This window comes from Numenius arquata, chromosome 16 (genome assembly GCF_964106895.1).
Source record: "Numenius arquata chromosome 16, bNumArq3.hap1.1, whole genome shotgun sequence".
NCBI lineage: Eukaryota > Metazoa > Chordata > Aves > Charadriiformes > Scolopacidae > Numenius > Numenius arquata.
In genome coordinates, this window is record NC_133591.1 from 6,559,557 (window position 1) to 6,585,877 (window position 26,321).

General features: G+C 39.3%; 1 protein-coding gene across 1 annotated transcript in view; it reads left to right on the forward strand.

Moving 5' to 3' along the window:
- The window catches only part of TMEM132B (transmembrane protein 132B), a 250,861-nt gene extending 235,465 nt beyond the window's left edge, over positions 1-15,396 (forward strand). The window contains exons 6-9 of the mRNA XM_074159500.1: positions 3,057-3,262; positions 11,197-11,470; positions 12,848-13,039; positions 14,242-15,396. Of these exons, the coding sequence (XP_074015601.1) occupies positions 3,057-3,262; positions 11,197-11,470; positions 12,848-13,039; positions 14,242-15,396 (1,827 nt within the window). The remainder of the gene's footprint in view (positions 1-3,056; positions 3,263-11,196; positions 11,471-12,847; positions 13,040-14,241) is intronic.
- Positions 15,397-26,321: the final 10,925 nt, after the last annotated feature.

Consider the following 26,321-nt stretch of genomic DNA (forward strand, 5'->3'; position numbering starts at 1 on the left):
CTGTGTCCTGGGTCTCTAGTAGATCCCAAGTGAAATAGGAGTGCTGGGCATTTTCTGCACATGCTCAAGTTTCTTGTTTCCTTCAGATGAACCAAATCTACTTTAAAGTAACAACTGCTGTAAGGTGTAGTGAATGAAACATGGCAGTAAGTAAACGCGTGAGAGTGTAACAGAGGCTTCCTGAGGTGAGCTTTAGTCTAGCCAGGAAGGTTAGCAGTGGTCATGGGATTCAGATGGATTCAGCTGACTGCTGTGGTTTTCATCCTTATTTGCACAAACTTAATTTTCCTTTAAAGTCTTTGGTTTGCTTGTACCTAACAGAGTAAACCTAAATTCCAGATAGAGAACTGAAACGACAATAATGCCTCTCTTCTAGTTTTCTTATCGAGGCTGGATTTTCTGGAAGATACGCTTAAGCCTGAACTCTACACAAGGCCACTGGGTGAACTTCTATAGCACAGTAATATATACCGATTTATACGTACCTCTTGGTCAGTATATAAATGACTGAATGGCTCTGTCTAGACATATAATCTACAAAATTTGTAAGCCTAGCCTGGTATTTTTACAGCTACAATTAAAGTCCATCTTTCAGTTCCCTAATTTAGCACCTTTCTTGCCTGCTGACAAGAAGACAAGAACATTTTAAGCAGCAAGAAGAGAATCTAAAATATTAGCTGCTGTCATGTCAGATATTAGTTATTCCCCTTGATTCAGTCATGATGTTTATCCCTCCCTCTTTGAGTTTTCTTAATTATTTCTGTCTTGTATTAATTCTCAGAAAACTCCCTAGATGTAGACTTTATGATTTAAAATCTCAGCTGCTCATTCAATTAATGGGCTTGATTAATGTGCTTAAACTTTCCAGAGACACTTGTGACACGTTATGAGAGGGAAACAAAGATTCTGAGTATTCTCCATCTCATTTGTGGTACTCCTGAGCCTGGAGACCATTTTAAGCTCTTTACCAGATAGCTAGATCTATTTTTTTAAAAATTCTTGTACTCATTAAGCATTTATGTGGAAGGAGTATTCTCTCCAGAAGAGTGACCGAGTTTCCTTTTCCCCATCTCTCACAACCTGGCTTAGTCCAGGTGTAAAAAAGCAATTGATTGTAGTTTCAGTACCTTGATTAGGATTTGAGAAGCTGACTTGGAAATGGTAAACATGGAAGTGCAGCTCTTCTACTTTATATATGGGTATTGCGTATGGAGAGAAAAGCATCAGAGCTTTTCTAACAAGAATTTCAAGGCACTTGACAATATTTTTAGCAAAGCTATTACCTATTAATCAGCAATACAGAAGACTGACATTAGTTGTACAGTGATGTTATAAAAGTTTATATGAAGACAATCTGAAAAGTTTGGCTGCGTGGTCTCAATGTGTGAAACAGTCATTTGCTATGGCCGATGTTCAGTGGATTTGTACCAACAGGTCAACTGGCACATTTCCCAAATGTTTCTCCTTCCATGCTTGGCTTGAGAGTGGCCATAATTTTCACTGTCACAGTCATTCTAGAAATAAAACTTGTCACTGAATGACCTGCATAAAGGCTGCTTCTTTTGCTTCCGAGCTAGCTGATTCTTAGGCAAGTTGCTTATAAATCTTAAAAGCATTATGAGAGCCATTTAGGCAAAATTTTGTTAATTAATGTGCTCCATATGATACTAGAACTCAGGTACTGTCCATCTAACAGCAGTATACCATGTTAGAGCTCAAGTGAAAAATGACGTTATTCCGAGATTTAAAGCAGGGCAAACTTAATTTCAAAGTCATACGTGAGGACTGCCTTTGAGAAAAAAAAAGAAAAAAGGCTGCTACACATTTTCTGTAATTTTTCTTGGCTCAATAACCCCTAATTCCAGTTACTATCAGAAAAGATTTGAGGTATGTTTGCGGAGCAAAACCAACCTGTGTTTCAGCATATTCCCCACTGAAGCCTACACGAGTTGTCTCAGTAACTCCAGTAAACCAGACTTTAATCACTGGCTTAGCCAGGATCCCTTCAGATCTGAGTCCCAGTGCGTTATACAACATGACACAGAACAGTCCTGACAAGAGAACAAAGTCCATTTCAGTAACACAACTACATCTCATAAGCCGTGGTTTTAAAAGATTAAAACCACAGTACATGGACTCTGTTGGAGACTATCACCTCTGGCCTCAAAGCAGAATGCAAACCTGTATATAGATACAGATACGAGCACATATGCATATAAACGCCTATATACGTATATATACATATATATAAACATGTTATACATTAATCTAAATGTGTGTATGTATTTATATAATCTAAAAGTATACACGCACACGTTCATAAATATATTATAAACCTGTACCTCTTGAAGAAGGAGTTCCTTCTTTCCAGGATGCGGTCAAATGCATTGCCATGTCACATTCCTTGTATCAACAGGATCTGTGCTCAGGACCTTGATTTTGTGCCAAAGGATCCCTGAAACCAAGAGGGTAAATGAGTTGTAGTATAGAGCCCATGCGCTAGTTCTGGCAGTAATTTCATATAACGACACAAAGCAACTATGAATACATTTTGCTAAAACAATTACTGAGGAGTTCTAAAAATTAATGCTTCTGCTGCACTTCTGCTCATGAGCCATAAGGGGATCTTTGTCTTTCAGCATCACAGTGCTCAAGGAAAAAGGAAAGGATTCTGTTTTACGGTTCTGAGTCAGTCTTTTTCTTACTAACATATGGCCCCATTTTTCCAGGTTCTTTAAGCAAGTTGTAAACATAAACTTTGATGCACATGGAGTTTGATTCATGAAGAGTTTAATTTTCCTAGTATAAAAGATTCACATAGGTTATAAAACATCATTACATTATTTTTGGAGTTTGAGTAGTATCCATTGAGGAAAGCAGAACTGTTTCCCTGGAGTCCATTTATCACTGTTTGCTACTAATTAGAAAACTGAAAATACAATATGCATGACTTGCATTATCAGTGTTGTCTTTGGACTGATGTATCATTCCTCGTGCTTCCTTAGGAACTTTTATTCATTTCCTAATTAATCTTTTCTCTTTTTTTCTTTTTTAAGGTTTCTGACAGATGTGACTCCATCTTCGTTAATGGCAAGGAAATGAAAAGCAAAGTGGATACTATTGTTAACTTCACTTACCAGCATTTTACCACCCAATTAGAAGTGACGGTCTGGGTTCCACGGCTCCCGCTGCAGATCGAGATCTCTGATACAGAGCTTAGCCAGATCAAAGGCTGGAGGATACCCGTCACCACCAATAAAAGGTACGCTCACAGAATTGGTACAGTCCAGATATGTGCCCAGGGTCTCTGATTTTTGAACACAACAATTTTTAGACTCTTTTTCAGAATCTAAACTTTCCTTTTTAAAAATTTCCTTTTTAAAAATAGCTGTACAGTCTGTCTTAGCCCTCATTATAACATCCAACAATGGTATTGGTAGGCTACATTTTCTCCTGATCTATATAGTTTAAAAAGTCAGTGCCTTTGCCTGGAGCATTAATCAATTCCACACAGGAAATTGTATCATGCAGTTTGAGGAAAAGAACCAGACCTCTCTCATCTGGTGTGTAAGAGAGAGAGTGAGAGTATGAGTGCGTGTGAGTGTGTGTGTGTGTGTGTAGGTCCCTTACAACCCAAACCATTCTGCGATTTGGATGATTATTCAATCTTTGTACAAATGCACTCTACAGCAGACCTGGCTGAAGCATTCTTTAGTAGATCTGAGTTATGCAAAAAACCCACTTATGCTCCTACTGAAGACCATATTCTGATGAACACATTGTACCAAGACCAATGTAGAAGGGGAAAAAAAGGGAGGAAGGAGGGCAGGGATTTTGAGCTCTGTTCTATCCATTCCTACTAAAATACTAGTTGTAGAATAACCATCATTTGGACAATTTGCATGATTAATAACTTCCAGGAACACTGCTATATTGGTGGATTTCAGACTTTGTTGAAAAATACTACTGGAGAACAAGGCATGACACCAGCTCAAATTTATAATACAGTGAAAAAGCATTTCTGGCAGCAGTAACAGCAGTGCTAAACACTGTGGCAGTTCTAGCTAAAGCACTCGCTTTGCCCAGGAGAACATCTCAGCTATTGAAGAGCCTTAAAGAGCCCAAACAGACAGCAGTGGAGTGGAATTATCTAACACTTTATGAGGGCATAAAACTCAGGGTAATAGGAGACAATTTACAGGATACTGAGATGATGAGCTCCAAAGAAGGGGACCGATATACCTCTTGGCTATGTGGGCATTTTTCTTGGCTAGAAGAGGTGGTGAGGATCTGGCACAAGAGAAATTTGTGTTTGCTTCAGTGGTAAAGGCAAAGTTGCCCTTTGTGGCAGGAAGAGATGTGCTTGGTGATGAATGAACGGAACATATGCCACCTGCTTAAAGTTTCACTTAAATTACCTTCTTCTGTCTGTCATGTGCTAGTGCTGTAACACTCCCTTAGGCACAGCTCCTGCTAAAACCAGTGGGGATTTTGCTGAGTAAAAGGCTGCAGGATTACGCTATTGATGTTTATTATAGGACTAAACTTCCAGCAGCAAGCTCAGTGAGTTAGACAGTCAACTGTGGTTAACGGTCGTGGACATTCTGACTTTAAACCTATTACACACAGTGCTGGAAATTTACCCCCTGGTGTCTAGTTCTGATTTATTTGGCCAGCTGAAATAAAGATAATGGTCTGAGAGTCTGCTCTGTTTGCAAGCTGGCAAGCAGCGCGAGTTTGCTGCTGCTCGGATTGCATCTGAACTGCTGGCACATCTTCAGCAAGCATTTTCCGTGAAGGGTGGAAGAGAAAGTATGGACACTGTATCATTCTCCAGAATTGCAGCTGGTAGTTTATGACATTGTGTGTCAGCAGTCCATGCCCATGTGAATGGGAAAGGTTTCAACTAGAAATAAATTATCTCTTGGTTTATGGAACATTCAGGTGGATTTTTTTTTAACTTTGGGGGGGGTATTCTAAATCAATAGGCAGTCTAGGCCTAGCATTAGTTGTGCTCACACTGACATTTACTTTGTACATAAGGTTTTCACGTTTCCTTTATTTTTAGATTTGGATGGCTTTTACCTGAGATTTAGTGGCTTTTCCTCTTGTTTTTTGGTTGTTTTTTTTTCTCTTTAATTTTTCATCTGCTTATACCTCCTCTCCTTCATAGCTACACGTTTCTCAATATCCTAAACATGGGGCGGTTTTTATGATGAGTTTTTAAAAGGTGACCTGAAGCATACAAGACATTTGGACTACAGCCAGGAGCTGCAGGTTGGTTTCCTGAATCCTCATTCAGTGATTCAGCCAGAAGGCCACATTCGCTTATTCTGAACAATGGTTCAGCCAGTAATTCTTCACAATGCCCTCCCGGTATGTATAATACAGGGTTAGCGCTGTACAGTGAGAAGGTTGTCTTGTGTGATACCTGAGAACAGGTCTGAAAGAGAAAGAGTGCTTTAATCTTTTTAAGAACCCCAAATCCAAGCATTTCCTAGCAGATGTGGAAGCCATAGCATTGTATTGCTTCAACTTCTTTTTCATTGCCAGTATTTGCAATTTGCATGAGGTCTTTGATATCTATCCTTAAAGAAAACTAATTTGAAAAGACAAGGGCGTCTAGCTTCTGGATTCTTGTGAAAGTCCCTGCCAACAGGCTTAGGCAGTCTTAAATTTAGGTTCAGTCGCACAGGGCCCACCAGGTCAACTGAAACTATACCACTGTTCTCAGGGTTAGTCATGGAAGGATTGTAATGTGTCTTCTGCGTTCCTCACCTCACCACAGACGGAACAATTTTCTACTCTTCTCCTGTCCGCTAGGGTTGGTATCTTCACACCACTCCCTTGTCTTCTTGGCAAGAACTAAACATTGCTATAAAGTAATTCATCATTATACAGAAGCTAAAATTTTTGATAATTTCTTACAAGGATTGTGCCGAGACATTTAAGCAACCTCCAAACATTCCTCCTCCGGCTCCCTCTCTGCCTCCTTCCCACATGCTCAGCCTGGCTGTGCTGGTTCAGTTGTCTGAGGGGCTGAGCCAGATGGCAAAATATAACCGGGTTTACAATAATCTTTTAAATGTTTTTATTGGTGCTGTCGACAAAAGAAACGCTTGTGAAACTACTGCCTCAGCATGGCTGTTCTTCATCTGAATATAGCTGCTTCTATTTCAAACCTGAAAAACTATTTATGTGCCCCAAATCACATCTGTTCTTTCCAATGATGTTTGTTGATCTAATAAAATGTATTGCTTCTCTCTATAAACCCTGTCATGTTTGTAATTGTAAATTACATGTGATTACAGACATGTTTGCTTACCTAACTTCTTGAATAATTTCCACAAAGCAATGAAAAAGACAGGGTCTTTACAAAAATTTCAGGAATGCCACATGCTTAGCTAAGTTTGAACTGTATCAGTTTTCACCTGGTCTGAACTACTGTAAGAGCAAGAACTGGCTACAGGAGCAGAAAGAAAAAAACAGGCTGCTTTTATGCCAGAAACTCGGGAAAAAAAAAATCCATCTCCCCTACGTAAGAGCAGTAATACAAATTACCAGATCAGTCTGTAAATATATAGCAAAGTTTTACTATTACCAGAGGAGAATTTGATCTATGGCGTGTGCTACTGCAGATACGAAGAACCTCCCTTTCCAGATGAAAGTCGGCTCCATGGATCAACTCATGACTAATGCATGGTACGCAGTCCTCCAACAAGCATGGGCTAACAGGAACTCTACTCCCGCAATGGGCTGCAAAAAAAAGCCCACAATCTCAGCAAACGAAAGGTGTATATTTAAATTGAAGTCAAATATTAGAGTATAGAAGAGGTCCAGGCAGACTCTGCTAAGTCTAACATGAACATTTATTTTGATTCCTCACGCATCTGCAAAATTACCTTCTTCTCGAAGTTCCTGCACTAGCTCTATCCACATACATTTACATGGGATGAGCAGCTTCTACTTGCATTAACAGGAGTTGCACAGCTAAAGTCTCACAGAACAAGCTGGAAATTTAATTTAAGTAAATATTTACAACTGGGAAAAGCACATTGTTTTCATGAGCTCGCAAGGAGGCAGACATCACACGGTGTGACTCCAGCATACACTCCAGTACCAGGCACAGTTTACTGGCCTTTTCCAGCATCCGGCCTTACTGAACAAAGGCTGATAAAGCCATTACTGCAAACCTCTGAGTAGCATAAACCTTCAAAACCTACGAAACAGAGTTAAGCCAGACATGGTCTTGCTTATGAAGGGCAGTCAGATGAACTAACGATTAATTAGGTGGTAGCTCTACTTTGGTCCTGTCTAGTACTAGAGACCAAAGCAGGAAAGTTAGCCTAAGTTAAATGCAGGAAAAAATAAACTGCTTTAGTTAAACCTCTCTTTGAATGCTGCCACTCAGAAATAAAGCCATACGTTAAAGCCGTATTTTAAGGCAAATTAAGTGAAACTGGATTCAAATCATTCCATTTGTGAATAACAACATCCACACAAAGCTTGAACATGCTGTAAATTCACTCATTTAGTTAATTGACTTTAATGTCCTATGGAGATAAGGCCACAGAGATTTTTGTTAATAGGTAGACTGTATTTTCAAGATCTGTAAAGGCACCAAATTGCATTTCTTCTTGAACTGTGAGTGGAGCTATGTGCAACTTATTTCTGTAGCTTCCACTAAATCAACTTGTAGTGGCTTATATTTTGTATCCGAAATAGATTTTTTTTTCAATTAGAGGTGTTGAAAATGTTTTTTAAATACATGACTCTTTTTAATGAGTATTTCAAATTCAAAACCAGCAAAACTGATTTCTTTAGGGTTTTTTTAACAGAAAATTAGCATCTGGCCCAAGAAAGTGATGCCTGGTTTGAGTGTGGTGCAAATTAAAAGAGACGTATTTAAACTGCTCAGACAGTGTCTATAATATAAAGTTGACAGATCACTGATGAGATCAGTGCTCACAGGCACCCTTGTAACAGGGCTGCTGTTTTAAGTCTGCTCTCTGGAAGAGGCTTTCTCTGTACAAAATGTAAATTAAATGTAATTCTGGTGACTCTGGTTCAGTCCAGAAAAGCGAAAAAATCTTCCAAGCAAGTTTGCCAACCAGCAAGAAATAGGATAAGAAGGATTCTGGGAGATATGCAGAGCTAACCTCGGAGATGACCAAGGGGGAAAAAAGCACAATGTGCAGCAACAGCATATATTCATGAGGATATGTCTTAAAAAGAAAATGAACTCACTGCTTAATGAAGAATTTTAAGCCTACTGAAAACACTGTAACAAGAAGTTTAAGACTCTGAAGGGAACTGTGCAATTCAGTGGATTTCAGGCATTTTGCTGGGCCCGTAGAGAGAAAACACTGAAGTGCTCTGACTTACTAACTAAATCGTGGGTTTGTGGCTTTGAAGTGGAAATGGGTCTCATCTGTGTAAAAACTGAATGAATTTGAGTTGGTACCTGGTAAAGCAGACTTGCAAAGCTTGTACTGAAAATGCAAACACCTCTCTTTTTACTTTGCACTGACATAAGAAAGTGCCTTGTCCATTCCATGGTTCAGGGATACTTTTCTGACATTCCACATTTTCATGCAATAGAAACCATGCATTTCTATGAAGAACTATAAACATGAAAACACCTGTAAATGTTTTTGTAGGGAAATGTAGCCCTTACCTTTGTTCGTTAGAGATACCACAAAGAAAGAGTTGGACTTGAATCATACTTTAGTGATTGATAGTGCTGGCTGCCCATACAGTCAGAAGCCTGGAAGCACAGGCGGGAGCACTCCCTCTGCGAAACATTCCTTATCTCTGGTCATTCTTCCCACAGCTCACATTTCTGAGCCGGATGGGACTAGGGTTGAAAAGTTCTTTCTGTGAAAGTTGTTTTGAACGTTCTTCTTCTTGAACAGTCCAGTAGTCTAAAGTTTTAAACAAAGTAGAAATAAATAAGCACAGAAATAAATAGGAGTAACAGAAACACATTGGAACTAAGTAAAACATCTGGATATGGAACAGAAACAGAAAACAGTTCTGTAAAAAAAAAATTAAGTTGGGGTGAATGTTGAACTCGTGAACATTTTTCTTCAAGCCACAGAACACCGGTTCTGTGCCTCTTTTCCCATAAGAAAACTGGTTCCCACTGGCTCTGTGGCTCTTTTCCCCCAAATCCCCTAAGTACTTACCTGAATAGTTCCTGCATATTCTTCCCCAGCTCTGCATGGGTACTAACAGAACTGTCTGTATTACTAAAAGAGGGTTAAATTCTGAAATCTCAGAGCTACACTTGGTTTTCCCAAAGTCTGAGATAATTCAGAGCTGGGCTATGGCTTAGATGAGCTGAAGAGGGTCAGGATACAGGAACAAATTGGAAGTGGGAATGTTAAGGAGTTCATAAAATCTTTTTAGCATTATAAAGCAACCTAAATAGGCATGGGCCACATAAGCTCTATGAATACCCCCCTTCTAGTACTCTTCTTGCGGCTGTTTTGCTGACTGGCAAAGTCCAGATTAACACTTGTGTTGGGAAGGAGACAACAATTGAAAATTTCCCTGAAATACCCAGCTAGTCTAATTCTGTAAGACTTATTTCTTTGTGTAATGTAAATCCTATTTTAGGATCCTGTTTTTTTCTTAACAATTCAGTTGTTATTCAATAATGTTTCATTCAGCAACTAATAATGGACACTGTTGTTTTATCCACACGAAACCAAAAAGGCTGTACCAAATACCATTTACTTGAGGTGAAATATATATATTCAGCTAACAACTGATACATTGAAAATGTATTTCCAGTGTATTATATTCTGTAACACCAGGACTTTCTATCATTTTGAAGAGCATAAGGGCTTTTCTTAGCTACATCTTCAGCTTACTCTTTGCCAACTCTGTCATAAAACAATTTATAACAAAAGCAATTCTGTTTTATAATAGTTTTTCATAGCTGGTATTTCAAAGGAGAAGATAAAGGAACACAAAGCTAGTTCCCAAAATACTGTGAAAAATAAGAGGCTTACTCTATATTTCCCACCTTGCGAAGGAGGTGGCTTCAGGCTCAATAAATAAGTAAAGGAGGAAGGCAAATTATTTCTGAGCAATGAATTCCTCAGCATAGGGGCATAATGAGTAAAAGCGTGACCACACAGTGCTTAATGCCTGACTTGAAAGAGACACAAGAATCCATGTGTGGGTCCCAGGGAATAAACAACAGCAACAAAAAAAGAAGAATTGATGGGAAACTGGGTTTTAAACCAGACAAAGTTCTGTGAGGTGTGACACCACTGCTATCATATACAAATCACTGTGATGCCTTATATAAGTTTTATGGGAAGCTGTTACATTGTCATGGGTTAGATTTGCAAGGAGGACAGATAGAAAATGTTAAAGAAAGTGTGTGTAACGCTGCAGTCGTTTCTGTGGGGTGACTGGGAGTCCCAGCAGTCCGGCATGGTGTTTGTACACCTGAGTAATTGATGGCCTGAGAGGTAACTTAAGTGCCTCATTTGGTTTTTTGAAAGCCCCACATGGTCATTACATGACTAAATATACCAGACACTTGCATGAACTGTAGGAGATTTAAGGTGAAATCATGATATATTTCTCAAATGCAGAGGGCTTAATGAACCTATGAGACAGAGATGTGGGACAAGGTGGGGTGGCGTTACCTACGCAGGGAAACCCAAATGTGTTAGAATAGTTTTTGAAGAGTTGAACAAAGTGATACAAATGTTATGGGCAAAGGTGGAGGAAAGGATGCTAAAACATCTTTTCCCATCCCTGCTGAGCTGCCACAGGAGTTTGTTCCAGAACTGCCCTCTCATAAACATTTCACGCTGCTTTCCTTAGCCCTCTGCAAGATTTGGCTGCTGCTTGGAGACACGGTGAACAAGCGGTGGTTCCACTGAAATCTCAGCAGCGGCAGACATTATTTTTAAGTTGCTGGGAGGTCCCACTCAAAGAAAGAATCCACTAACAGAAGTGACAGTAGCTTTTAAATTGTACAGCACAAAAAAGCTGTACAAGCATCTCACTCAGATCTTAGTAACCTACACATACAAAATGTGGTTTCCTATTTCTCACACAGTAGCAGATGATGGTAATATTAATCTAATTAAAAATATGATGCAACTGAAGCTCTGCAGTGTTGTAGGGAGATCATGGCAATGCAGATAACAAACCTGGATCTGTTTACAGGCCTACCCGTGACAGTGAGGACGAAGAGGATGATGAGAAAAAAGGAAAAGGTTGTACCCTGCAGTATCAGCACGCCATGGTGCGAGTCCTCACACAGTTTGTAGCTGAATCCTCCGAGCTTGGAGGCCACTTGACCTATATGCTAGGCTCTGAGTGGCAGTTTGACATCACTGACCTTGTGGCTGATTTCATGAAGGTAGAAGAACCCAAGATTGCTAAGCTTCAAGATGGCCGAGTTCTGGTTGGTCGTGAGCAAGGCATCACCACAGTCCAGGTACAGCCTGAGATGTGTCTGCAGCTTCCGTAGAGAGAGTTCTGGATGGACACACAAGAGCTAGTTAGCTTATAAAATTAATTGCTTTCAGAAAAAAACAAGCTGAAAAAAAATTATATGCTAAACATAAAAGGAAGTTTGAATGGGTTTTCATTTTTACTATTTGTCACTTCCGTAAAATACCGTTAGGTGAAACATCTGAAGGGATTTATCCACGTTAATGTGACTAGCAACACAGGGGGGTTTTCTGAACAGGTTACATGATGCACACAGCTAGCTGCTTTTAATTTAAGGGGGACCTTATGAACCAAACTGTTAGGAAATTTTACCAAAGATCTACATGCATCTTTATAGGCTTAAACATCTTTGAAAAATTAGTCCCTTTACGTTCACAAAATGAAACATAAAAAATGGACACAAAAATAACATTCAGTGTTCATGTTCACTACCTGTCTCTCTGTCTAACTTCATGCATATTTCTTAATCAAAATACAGGAATGCAAGCATTGGGACTCTTTTTATTAACTGCAAACATCCGTAATATTCCAGTCATACTAAGTGTCCCTTGTAGTCAACACAAAGAAACAGACACTTTTAGGGCTCAGCTCCTTTCAGCCTAAAGCAAACATCCCAAAGAGGCCAAGGGATTTCTGCCCTTAAAACGTCTCTTTCACTCCAGTGACTATGAAAGAGCAGAAGGCAGATAGCTCTGAAGCAGGAGCTTCACTGTACATTGCTCATATTAGTTTAGACAAATCGCACCTCAAATATTTTGGGCTTGAACCAGCTGTTTCTGGCATCACTAGAAAGATGACTGTCTCCTTCTGAGCATGTTAGAAACAAGGTCTTAGAGCAAACTGGCAGGACTATTTTGGCATTGAAAAATGTGGGCAGGCACCCAGTAAGATTTTCAAAGTCCTTTTGCAAATCTCACTTTCATTTCATTCAGGTCCTCTGTCCCTATAAAGGCAGAAGGCCAAGTTCCTATCAGGCAGGCTTTGTGCACCTATTTATTCCCCTGGTGAGTTTCAGTGTTAATCAGTGTCTTACACTATGTCTTGTACTATATTACATTCATTTATAGACCACACAAATATGACATTTAACAAAAAAAATCCATGTAATTCAATCTATACTCCATTGTTGAGATGAAGCTGTAATTTTGAAGTGAGTGGCTGTTTTATTAAATTATTTTTGTAAATAAAGTAATTTAGCAGCAAATGAATGTAATGTCTTGGGGGAAACATCAATTATAGCTTATACATGGATGTGACAAACCCAAGATTAATCTGAAGTGTTATGCCGATTAGAGTCTAATCTTGCTTTACAACACAGGTTGTTGCTGTTTCATGCAAGATGTTTGCTTTCTCTTTCAAGGTTTTGTCACCTCTTTCCGATTCCATCTTGGCAGAGAAGACAGTGATAGTTCTAGATGACCGTGTAACCATTACAGATCTAGGAGTGCAACTAGTTTCAGGCTTGTCTGTCTCCTTACAAATCAGCAAAGGAAATAAGAGAGCAATCGTTTCTACCACCTCTGCATATGATATCCTTCATAGTCCGAAACAGGTATGATCCAAAATAGTATACAGAATTAACTTGTTTACTGTGCTTTGTCAGAAGCTAGGGAAAAGCTGTAAATTTTAGCGCATATAACGTATGGCTTTGTCAAAAGCAGTAACTGCATATAGCAAAGGCTGTTCATCTTACTGACCAGCTGCTAGATGTGCAAACAGACTGACCATTAAACTCTTCAGAACTAGACTGGAGACCTGGACAGCCCAGGGAAAGCGATGGACATGCCTGTGCATGCATAATGCTTGTAGAAAGCATGTACGTGCCACTCAACACTTTTTCTATGGGAAAACATGGCCTAGCTATGTAAGCAGAGGAAGAAGCCCCTTGCCTTAATAGTCTCACAAAGTCAGTTCAGCAAAAAGGACCTTTTGGCTGCATGTACAGAAGTTTTCATGATCTGCGTTGCTGAAATCGGATGAGTTTGTGCTTACTTTGAACCAGATACCTTAGGAATTAAATAGCTTTCCATGAGGCCACAGAATAAATTACATATATCTTTTTTATTGTATTTATTATAGAACTGAGACACTGTACCACAAGAAAAAGAGTAACTATCTTTTTAGCACTAGCAATTTGCAGTAAGAAGACAGATTATTTTGGTTAAAACACCCTTAAAAATGGCATTTTTGTGAGTGTTTCTATAGTACCCAGAAAAGACTACAATCACTTTTGTATATTTCACATAATCTTGTCTATTTGAAAGCATGACAGAAAACTTCAAATCTTGCATTGAGATGTGTTCTTAACCTAGTTTGTTTCTATGGGCTGAATGGGATCAACATTCCGACACGTAAACAGCTCTGCACGTTCTATTAAATATGGCAGTAGAAATGCAGTATTACAGAAATTACCCATTATAGGTCCTTTATAAAATTAATTAACCAGGACTTTGGACATATGATTATTTTCATCATTCAAAAGAGGCTTCTCACTTCAGACTGAAAAAAAGAATTGTCCTTTTTTCTTTTTGTCAGCAGCTTTTATTGAATTTAGATGGCAATGTCTTTGATAGTTCCTGAAGGTGGGATAAATGCCTAAGTGGTCTAGAGAGTAGATATTTCTTTTTTTAAAAAACAAAATAAACCAAAGCTAAACTGTATTTTGCCAATGTCAAACAGATTTAAACAACTGAGTGTCTGATATATGTGCTCATACCTTTCACACATTTTTTTTCTCATCCTTTCTCTCCTCAGGAAGCCATAGTCAGTGCTTGGATTCTGTTCAGCGATGGGTCAGTGACACCATTAGATATCTATGACTCCAAGGACTTCTCAATCACCATCACTTCACTGGATGAGATGGTCGTGTCTGCACACCAAAACCTTCAGTCCAAATGGCCTGGGGTAGTGGCGGAAGGGGATGGGCAAGGACCTTTGATTAAAATTGAAATGGTGATCAGTGAGCCGTGTCAGAAGACTAAGCGGAAAAGCATTCTGGCTGTTGGGAAAGGAAATGTCAAAGTGAAGTTTGGTCAAAAAGATTCTGACCAAAAAGGAAGCACTAATGACATTGACGATATGGATAGAGATTTTAAAAGCCATGCAAGCAATTCCATAGAGAAATCTGCAGAACAAGAGAGGACAGCACAGGAATGGTCCAAAAACCATGAGGACGTATCCAGTTATGAGGACAATGCAAACAAAAGCACAACTTTCATATCTCCCATTGATCAGGAGTCCCTGGAGGATGGCCAGCTCCAAAATAACCCAACTGCCTTCACAGGTTTCCCTACGCAAGTAGAAATACCAGGAGAAAACAATCCCGGTGATCTCACATTGACTTCAAGAGGATTAACAGATTTGGAGATTGGCATGTACGCCCTGCTGTGTGTTTTCTGCTTAGCAATCTTGGTCTTTTTGATCAACTGCGTGGCATTTGCTTGGAAGTACAGGCATAAAAGGTTTGCTGTGAGTGAGCAAGGCAACATCCCCCATTCCCATGATTGGGTCTGGCTTGGAAATGAGGTTGAACTGCTGGAAAACCCAGTTGACATTTCACTCCCATCAGAGGAGTGCACTACCATGATTGACAGAGGAATGCAGTTTGAAGAAAGCAACTTTCTCCTAAATGGGAGTTCTCAGAAGACTCTTCATAATCATATCCTCAGATCTTCTGAGTATCTTTGTGAAAAAGAAGTTAAAAGTGAACCTATAAATCCTTCTGGGCCAAAGCAGAAGCGAGTAAAGTTCACTTCATATACAACAATACTGCCGGAGGATGGAGGCCCCTACACCAACTCAATTCTATTTGACAGTGATGATAATATTAAATGGGTATGCCAAGATATGAATCTTGGTGATTCCAAGGAACTTAGGGACTATATGGAAAGACTGCAAGACAATATGTAAAACTACTTTCTTATGTTTGTAATCACCTTTATGCCTTCTGTTTATGGATGGTGGAGCAGTCAGTCCAGTCAGCAATAGGAACAAGACAGTCCAACCTTGGAGTTACTGAGATGATAACCTGATATCACTGAGCAGGTACAAGAGGCTGGCTGAGGTAAACCTGTTTCACCGCAAACCAGGATGTGCCCCTAAAACAGCTACCTGTAGGTGTTGGAGGTGTCACACGCGATGGCTGTTTTTGTATACTGCCTGGTACTAGCAAAATGCTAATACAACTACGCTCAGACTCAGAGGAGACTTCATTTGTTTGTCATCTCTCATGATAAATGGTAAATCAGAAAAGAAAGGGATATTCGCATTGATTTTTCTAGTCGTCGTCCTTTGTAAAGCACAGTGGACATTTCTTGCTTACAGCCTCAAACGAGGCTTACATTAAAAGGGATCTGAATGAATCTAATTTTATTGCCTATGTGCAATGTGGCCAAGTAGTCTTTATTATTTTTTACAGATATAAAAATCCCCATGTGGTTAATTTCTTTTCCTACTGTTTATGAATTTTATTTGACTTAGGGAACATTAAATATTTTATTTGAAGATTTTTTTTCGGTTGTACCAAAGTGTAGTACAGTAATATTTATAATGATTTAAGTTTTCTATTCATCTGCATCAGCCCCTAGAGATACCTACTTCATCACTAATTATCTTTCTCCTTTCCATATGGGTATATGAGTCGTTAGTATTTGAAACATAGAAAGGTTTTAGGACTCTTACTGGGAAAGGGTTGTATCTTCTTACAGGGAACTGTAAATACAATAATAAACCCTGGAAAATAAAAACCAAGGAGTAGCCCTGGGTTTACTTTTGTCATTGCTAACATGAAAAAGGAACCTGCAACAAAACAGCACATACTTCAAAGGAAAATGCTTTGCTGAAACAGCAGCTTGGTTGACAATACACATTATCATCAGAATGAGAAAGTCAAATATGGTATTGGAGTGCATAGAATAGGAAGGAAATTTCCTAGCCAATAAGCAAAGGCTTGGAGTCACTGTTACTCTGTATTAATTAATACATTGATGGTAGAGTTTAGCAGGGTAAAGAAGTCCATGCTCAATGGCTAATGCCCCAGACCTTGTCTAAAACATCTCTGACCATAAGGCCATCAAAGAGAAAATCTTTACACCATGTTTCATTAAAAAATGAAGAAGGAAAGACACACTGGGTGTGACTATTCCTGATTTTAACAAGGAAAACATGCTGGGGATTCAAAGCTGCCATTTCATATGCATTACGTGTATTTTTTTACTGAAGGATGACTGAAATAAGTTGAAAATTACAGTGAGAAAAAAACAGAATCTACATAATACTTAACAAAAACAATAAAGCACATGTTCTTGCGATGGATCCTGTGCAATAAACACAATACCCAAATTACAACTGCTGTACATACCATAGTTCCCATCTTTTAGGTAGCTCAAGAGAGGATTTGAATTTTGTCAAGCAACCGTAACTATGGGAAATTGTGCATTTGGATCCTAATCCACAACTGGGAACATATTCAATATAACTGCTGAAAAATACAGTACTTTTAATGGTAAGACTAGAAAGTGAGGACACCAGGCTTATATAAGTGATTAGAGACTTACGTTTGCTGGCACTGCACTGCATAGTGAGGGGATGGCATCTGTTATAATCTAATTTTAAGTAGATGAAATAATAGACCACAGAGATGCTTCTGTTTCATAAGTGATGCAGCACTTGTGTGTCAAATGAGATCTTGGGTTGTTTAACAAATGTTCTCTCCTCTTTAAATGATCCAGACCTCATAAGGAAACATTAATTCCTACTATGATCCTTATTACCAACAACATAAAAATCCCTTTTTAGAATTTAACATCTCTTCCGAACATGTTCTTTTGTATTTAGCCCAGCCACAAACCAAGCATATTGTTCGCACAAGAGTAAATGAATATAAAACAACCACAAATAAATTTAATCTGGAAATCAGACGAAACAACTTGCTGATGGCAGTCAGAGAGGGCAACAGCACAGCTGTTTTCATGAACGTATATCCACCAGTTTACCAGTCAGGGTATGATCTTAAAGCAGTGTACTGGACTCCATGACCCATCTCTCCAGTGTGGCCCCAGTTCTGCCAATTACCCCAGCAGCTGCTGAACTCCATCCTAGTCAGTGCTGAGGGACTTGAGCTCTCTTCTCACCCATTCCTGGGTAACAGAAGGCAACAGATTCATTAACTTGTTCTGGAAATGAACTTGTTTTGGAACAGGTTGCCCAGGGAGGTGGTTGAGGCCCCTTCCCTTGAGATATTCAAGGTGAAGCTCGATGAGGCCCTGGGCAACCTGGTCTAGTTGGTGGTGTCCCTGCTGACTGCGGGGAGGTCGGACTAGATGACCTTTGGAGGTCCCTTCCGGCCTGGACCAATCTATGAATCTATGAATCTATGAAATTACCCTTCAAAGACTATGGCTTGTAAGGCTGAGGATCACCAAGGCAGGGTGCCTCTCTACTGTCATATTACTGAGTCCTGAACTTGTACCTGAGGTCTAATCCCTGGTTGTCAATAGAACCTACAAGTGGCTATATGTTCAGGCTGCATGCTAGTGTGTGGAGGAAGGACAGTCCTAAATGCAGTGCTAGAAGCAAAGGAGACCTCAGGCTTTTTCAGCGTTTACTTGCCACATGGCTTACAAACCCCTGTGCTTTCAGATGTTGCTGCTGAAAATAGTTATAAATGCAGGGTTTGAGGGCTGTTAGTGTTGGACCAGAAATAATTCCATTCTGGTGTTTGACTAAGCATGTATTTAAAATACACTCTGGAGTAGAACGTTACAGATAGCTGGGGTCTGTGTGTTATTTACCATAGGGTGGTAAAGTCCCGGCTCTGTCAGCGTGGTCGTGATGTTCTTCAATGAAGTTCTTAGGTGGCTCAATAGCTGAATGTGGGGCTTCTTTAAGAGAGTTGTGACTTTTGCAGTCATGAGCATCATACTCGTATCTATCCCAAAGTTAAATTACAAATACAGCCCATTAGAAAGGAGTACAGCCGCTACTGGTGATCAGCTAAACAATGGAATTGGCTACAGCTGTCCACAAAAAAAAACCAGACCCCGCCCCAAATCTGGCAATGGGGGGAAAAAAAAAAAATCTACAACTGCAGATTCATATAACCTTTTTGTTTCACATCCCATGCTGTTACATCAAAGTTCTTATATGGAAAAATAGCAATACGAAAAATAAAAGAAGTGGGAAGAGAGAATTCTAATCTCAGTATAACTCAGATAACACTAATAAAGTGGAGTTGTTCTGGATTTATGCTAGTTTAAGTGCTTGTGCTACTTCTCATAAAATCAACAGAATTTATATGAATACATTTGATGCAAAATATAATTCTGAGTTGATAAGTCCTTTTTTAATGAAATATCTCATACTTTAGTTTCAAAATGATGACATACTTTGTACGTAAGGAAATTTAATTTAAAATTATTTTTTAAAGCAACAATTTTCTGATTAACCTACATTTTTTTTCAATGACTCGTTTAAAAAAAAAAGTCTTTTATTAATGGAATATATAATATTCCGCTTTGCTGTTAAATAAACATCATTTATACATTGATAAAAGAATCTCTCCTTTTGAGATTACAAAGCAAAGGTAGCCAAATGATCAAAAGGCACAATATGTTTGCATGTGTGTGTGTATGCAGGAAACTAGAATAGTCTAAAACAGAAAATGGAAATGATACCGACAGAATTATGCTTCAGTAGGTGCCCAGGAAAGCAACACCTGTAATTTAATACCGAACAAACAGCACATCTTACTTCTGGCATGTACAGAGAAGACATTGTGAGTGAGTTTCTTTGCCTGCTCTCAAGGAAAGACAGTATGTAGTACCAATACATACACCAGGAGACACCCAGAAACATTCTGTAAGTAAAGAAAGAGTGGATTAATGGAACATGGGGAGTTTGCAGACTTTAAAAATAAAGCTGATGCCAGACCCTCAACTCATGTAATCAGAGCTGAGTGATTTACGGCAGCTGAACACTGATATACAGAGAATGGAGAAGCAAGAGCCAGTAGTTCTCATCTGTGCAGAACTTTTAATTTCATTTGGCCATCACACACCCCCTCGTCCCATGTGGCTTGTCTACGCCTTCCTTCCCATTTAAGAACTTAGGAAACTGGTGCCCTGCTCTCCTCTTGATGTAGAACCACATAGATAAACATTTTGAGCTGCTGTTTCTTAATACATATTGGGGAATGTACAAGAAAATCTTACAGCCATACGACACAATACAAACAGTCCATTATATAATGGAAAAAAACCCCTGTATTTCAAGGTAGAGTACTCTATGAACGAAATACCAAGTTTTCATAGTGGATATGCTCTTTTCTGAAATATAAATCATGTGCACTACATTGAAATACACTATAGTGTATTGTGAAATGCATACATTAATTGCTGAATCTATAACACTGAATATGTATATACATCACACCCAAGATATTTATACAATATAATAAGTCTTAGATGTATAACATAATGAATTCTGTACAAAATAAACTGTAAGTTAAGACAATGAAAGAAAACTTTTATATCTGTGTAATTTGTATGCTGATTAAGTCATTCAAGCCTCATTTTTCATCTTCAAATGTGTCCTTTAAAAAAAACAACTTATTTTCTATAGGCAGATATCTGAAATAAAGACTTCACTCTTCAGAAAAGAAGCAACTGAAAGACTGTGAAAGAAACAGATTCTACTGGAGAAATAAACATAATGTTCATGTGATTATTTTTTTTTTAAAACTGAGTAAACCATTGTGTGTTTATACTGGTCAGGGTGATCTACTGGTTGGGTTGAGTGTGATGTGCCCATGCAGGGTGAAGAGTAAATCAGCAGAATCACCAGTACATGGATTGCTTGTGTGCCTCCTTGCTCAAAGCAACCCAATTTATTGGATTATACAGTCTGTCCCCGCAAACAGTACTCCAGTTCTCTCTTCCTGCAGGGACTCATCCTTTCCCAGCACCAAACTAAAGAACGCATTAACATATTCAATGACCATTGTGTTGCAAAGAAGAGTAGAGAGGTATGTTTGGATTTAAAGGAAAAGGTAATAATCTGTCCATTTAGCTCTTCAGCGTGAACCACCATAGGTCAGATTTTTGATTCAGGGTTCTGAATTTCCTTATCTTCCCATTAGAGTCAAAGTCTCAAAATTATTAAGAGACCACTGACCTCCTCAAAAGAGCTGTAGGAAGTAGCTTGCTAATGCCAAAACAGGAAATCGAGCCTCAGTTTTTAGCTCTTCCTCAAAGGTCTTGGAGATGGTGGCAGTACCATAAACACAGACTCTCCTGAAACCTCCTGGGGTAATCTCGGTCTCCCACAGCCAATACAGTACGGGCATCACCGCTCGGGAGGAGCCTCCATCGTCTTTTGGCTGTTTTCAGCTGGACCGCATTTGAGATCTGACTGTACAAACTCACTGCAAAGGCATGGGCTGCCTTTGTACTAATGGAAGCCATTTAACATCCCCTGAATGATTTAATGATCACTATTGTCATTTCTAATGTATTGAAACCTGTTTTTATATAAAGTCAATTGGATGAATGGCTTGAAAATTGTGATTTAGGAAGTGCCTCAGAGAACCTAAACTTTAATGTGCTTTGGGCACAAATTCCAGTCAGTCACCGCTTAGTATTCTCAACAGTAAAATAAGAAACATTTTTCGTAAATGACAGGTTTTTCTTTCTACTGGCAGTTATATTTGGTCCCTATTTGACCATTACTATGACACCCTTCCCCTTAGCAGCATCTTACTTAAAGAGATGCCAGTGGATCTATTCACGCCGCAGTGCTCTATTCAGTATAACTAAAGGTATCACCGCTTTTACAGAAAAATAGTCTTTACGGTTGTATTTTACACACACACATGCACGCACACTCTCTACTGTTCAAAATAGGCGTAAATTTTAACTACCAATGTCTGTGCACTATGTAACCGAAAATAATTACCTGCACTCATTTTGGGAAAAAACAGCCCAACAAAAATATTTTTTTTCTTCCAAAAAAGTGAGCCCTGAGGATTTGGCAGACAAAAGGCCATTGTGATGTTTGTCACAAATTAAATAGGCCAAATCCTGAAGGCTGTCTCAGTTGAAACTCCCATTGCTCTCGTTAGGAGCTGGACTGAGACAGGACCAAGACAGACAATTACCAGTCAGGTATGGAGCCTGAAAGGCTGGATACAATCCTCGTATTACACCAAACCAGACCCTGCTGTTTCCAGTCGGTAGCTGGTGGCAAACTGAGCAAGTCATGGTGTTTAGAGTTTACGGAACTGGTGACACGTTGCCTTATGTAGTATTCATGAAGCTTAAGAGATACTTTTTGGTGAAAATAGAGCCAGCGTGCAAAATTAGCTATTAATTCTGCACCCTCCCAATATAGTCCTTATAGCATAACTTTGTATTTCTTTTTTTTTTCTTCTATTCCAGTGATCCATGTGGCCAGTGTCTGCAAAATTTTGGTTACTGAGGGAATAAAGCTGAGCTGTTTAATTGAAAGAGGCAGCTTATTCAAGAAAATAAAGCAAAGTGAATGATGTTTTGAGATCTGTTCTGAGACTCTTAAAGTGTATAATAGTGTTACTTGCTTCCAAAAACATACATATCAGCATAAGGATTTATAAACCAATGCAGATGAAGACTTGTATCATTCCTTCTGATAAGCCTGAATTAATCTATTTAAAAATCAATGGGATCTGATGATATAAAAACCAAGTAAGGAGCTCAAGGTTTAGTGCAAACGAACAATGAATGTTTTTAATCCTCCAATTTAAAACTGTGGTAGGCAGAGCAGGATACACTCTCCTGTGCCATCGTGTCTGTAGGAATTTTTCTTTTCCAATCAGTAGGATTTAAAAATGAAAAATCATCGACCACATGAAAAAAATTCTGATCTCACTGAAATCTATGACTATTACAAAGCATTCATTTTCAACTAGATCCATCTATACTATCTTATGCATTCATGACAAAGCATGATGCCATTTTACAGTATATTTACACTCAAATAGCACACTAGCAAGCGTCACAGTATGCTGGGAGTAGGGGATAATCTTGGTCCCACTGGAATCACAATTTTAAATACAATCAGGATTTCCTGGTATTCTGGGTACCACTTCTAGCCAAACCAAAGCCCACAGCAGTTGGACTGGCCAACATCTGACCCTCGCTACTGGCAAAGGAACACACATAAACACCAATACTTAACAATATTAAAAAGTTCTTCTGCTTATTATTCCAGACTCCCTTTTTTCTGAGTACATGTGCCTGTGGAATTTATAGTGTCTGTATTTTCAAGTGTATGTACTTTCTTCATAAAGTGAGACTAATACTTTGTAGAACGGATTTTTATGAGTTTAGGTTTTGCTTTTTAGACACATCCAGCTTAAAACAGAAAAAAATCCATTAAAATGCATACCAATTCTTGAGAAGGGATCCATACACTATGCACCCAATATTGATCAAGATATCAGATGAAATACACAGTCTGGGCACAGGTCTAGTGTGGATTAACATAAGCCCTCACATAAGAATTGAAATTTGCTCTATAGCTGAAGATCGTGGTCTATAATCATTGCAGTGATTCTCTCATAACAGAAGATGTCACCTATCACGAAAAGTGCTTAAAAAAGTTTATTCTTCTTTAAAAAGAATAAACAGAAACACAGAAATCCCATAATGAAAGCTAAAATCTCTCTGAAAAAGCACAAGGTGGCATTATTTTCATTGCGAATTAGCAACTTACTAAAATATTCAAAAAATTGTAACATATATAAACAGATGCCACTTACTATACTGCAGGCTATAAATCAACCTTTCACTTGAGGTAAAAAATTCCTCCTTCCATGGAAGATTAATTTTGACAAGGTACTTAATTTTATTTCCAATAGCTAGATTAAGAGTGTGTTTAATTTTCACAATTTAATTCAATTTTGGTATACAGTGAATGGTCAGAGCCAAAACCCAGATGGTAGGCAAAATAAGTAGAGCCACCTGGCTAGTGCGAGGAAAGAAAACTATAGAAAGGAACTCTTTGCCTAATCATAGTTAAGCCTTTGTTAATGTTTCACCTATATCCAGACTATAAAAACGAAGGGATCTCTTTTAATCCCACGTACATTCAATAAGACACGTTTATACCACTTAAATGCATACAGCATACAGGCATCATTATTAATATCTAGCTAATAGCACTAAATTGGCCAATTTAAATGAAAATGTTGTGGGATCTTTCTTTGTAAATCTAAATCACTTGTTCACTTCCAAAAGCCTGATTTACAAAGATAGTTTACAAGAATCTGTTTCTAGGGCAGTTTAGCAAAGACTGCAGAGTTAGGATCCCCCTGCTCTACTGGAAGCACAAAGGGCCGTTTTCAGCAGTTGTTTTTTGAGTCTGCCTACAAGAACAAGAGAAGGGGATTATTCTGATGTTACTTTAGTGCCCTGAAGGTCCCTGTGTGTGACACAAAAATGGCAATGGCTGATACAGTCTATCTCTGTTACACAGCAAGTTACTGAAGGGACATTTTGAAACAGTTGATACAGGCTGGAGAGCTGGGCAAGGAAGAACCTCATGAGGTTCAACAAGGAAAAGTGTAGGGTCCTGCACCTGGGGAAGAAGAATGTTAGGCACCAATACAGGCTAGGTGTGGACCTGCTGGAGTCAAGTTCTGAAGAGAAAGATCTTGGGGTCCTGGTAGACAGCAAAATGACAATGAGCAAGAAGTGTGCTCTTGTGGCCAGGAAGGCCAATGGAATCCTGGGCTGCATAGGGAAGAGTGTGGCTAGTAGGTCGAGGGGAGTCATTCTCCCCCTCTACTCTGCACTGGTGAGGCCACAACTGGAATACTGCATCCAGTTCTGGGCTCCCCAATTCAAGAGGGATAGGGAACTACTGGAAAGAGTCCAGCGAAGGGCAACGAGGATGATTCAAGGATTGGAGCATCTCCCTTATGAAGAAAGGCTGAGAGAGCTGGGACTCTTTAGCCTGGAGAAGAGAAGGCTGAGGGGAGACCTTATCAATGCTTATAAGTATCTGAAGGGTGAGTTGAAGGAGGAGGGAGCCAGACTCTTTTCAGTGGTTGCCAGTGAGAGGACGAGGGGCAATGGGCACAAGCTGGAACATAGGAAGTTCCACTCAAATATGAGAAGAAACTTCTTTACGGTGAGGGTGACAGAGCACTGGAACAGGCTGCCCAGGGAGGTTGTGGAGTCCCCGTCTCTGGAGATTTTCAAGACCCGCCTGGATGCAGTCCTGAGTAACATGCTCTGGGCAATCCTGCTTCGGCAGGGGAGTTGGACTAGATGATCTTTATGGTCCCTTCCAACTCTAAAAATTCAGTGAAATTCAGTGAAAACCACACACTGCTCACACAAGGCTCTGACAAAGTCAGGCTTCAGTGAAAAAAATCTAACCTGAGAAAAGCTACGTTGGCTCACAATAATGGCCATCTAATGCTGACATGAAGTCTGTAACCACAATGAGATGATTCAGCAAATGTCAAGAAAGGCTACAGCATGGATTTGTGCAATAACATCTCTGTGAGACCAACACACAAAAAAAGGTTTTAGCCAATCCCAGATAAATACAGGCTATGGTTCAATATAGTAAATGCAGTTACTTTTCTAAAACTGCTCCATAATGTAAAAGCATAGAGGCATACACACTTGTTTAGGTACATGGTTACACGATTACTGGAAATAAATACATAAATTGAGCTCCTTTGGCATATTCATATATACTGTGTATGGCGCCTATGTTGACTCTCAGTTAGATCTGGTCCAGTGCAGAAGAGTGTTGGTCAAGTCCTTTTCTGGCTTTGAGCCATCTCTAATGCATCTTTCTAACTTAGCCCATGGTTTAAAAGCACGCATCACCAAAATACAGACTAACAAAAGATTTCAGGCTTTTAGGGTTTGCGCCAGAAGAAGCTGAGCACATAACTAAAGCCATTTAATTTGCTGCCCTACAGAAGCTGCATTCCTCTAAATAAGGTTCCTAAGGTTCCTAAGGGCATTCCCTAATTTGGAAAGAGTTCATCTTACCTGCCTGCATTTCCTTCTGTTGACACCACCAGCAGAAAGTATATTGACAAAGAAAAGTTGGCAGGATACCTGATGACAGTAGAGATGTAATGAGCCATTTCGGGATTCCTGATTACTTTTCAAGTAGGCAGACACTGATGCTGGTTCCATGCTGTGAACCACGCGACTGCTCCAGCTCCTGGACCCTGTCTGAAGTGGACAGAAATGGGCTTTCTTGGCGGGGGGGAGCGTGTTGCTGGTGCGCGGCACATCAGAAACTGGACAGGGGCAACATAGGAGGAGAAAAAAACCTCACAGTAAAGGCAAAAGCCTCCTGTGCTGGTGAGGATTTTTCACACCAGCAACAAAGTATAAATCAGCCAGTCGTTTTCTTAACAAGTTTATTATACATCCAGGAGCCACTGTGGCATCCCTAAGACAACTGCTTCCACTTTAAACTAAGCTTCATTTAAATAAGAACACTTGACATAGTATTTCTGAAGGCAAACAAAGCTCAAAGCAAGGATTTTGCTGTATGTTCAGCTGTTATTTGACTGTGCTACCTTTTTTTACCATGGCTTACTTTGTTAGGCTCTTGGACATTGCAACGCATGAAGATGTATGGTATTTTAAAAGGAAATGCTAGTGATGCAAGTCAGCACTGTCTGTACCAGCAACCCAAATAATGTTAAGTATGTTTTTGTAAATATAATATGGTTTGTATGTAAGTCAACTAGTTCCTTTGACTTTCCAGAAGTTGATAGCTTCCCTGCCTAGAGACATACAAGTGCAAGGGGCTGCCTTCTG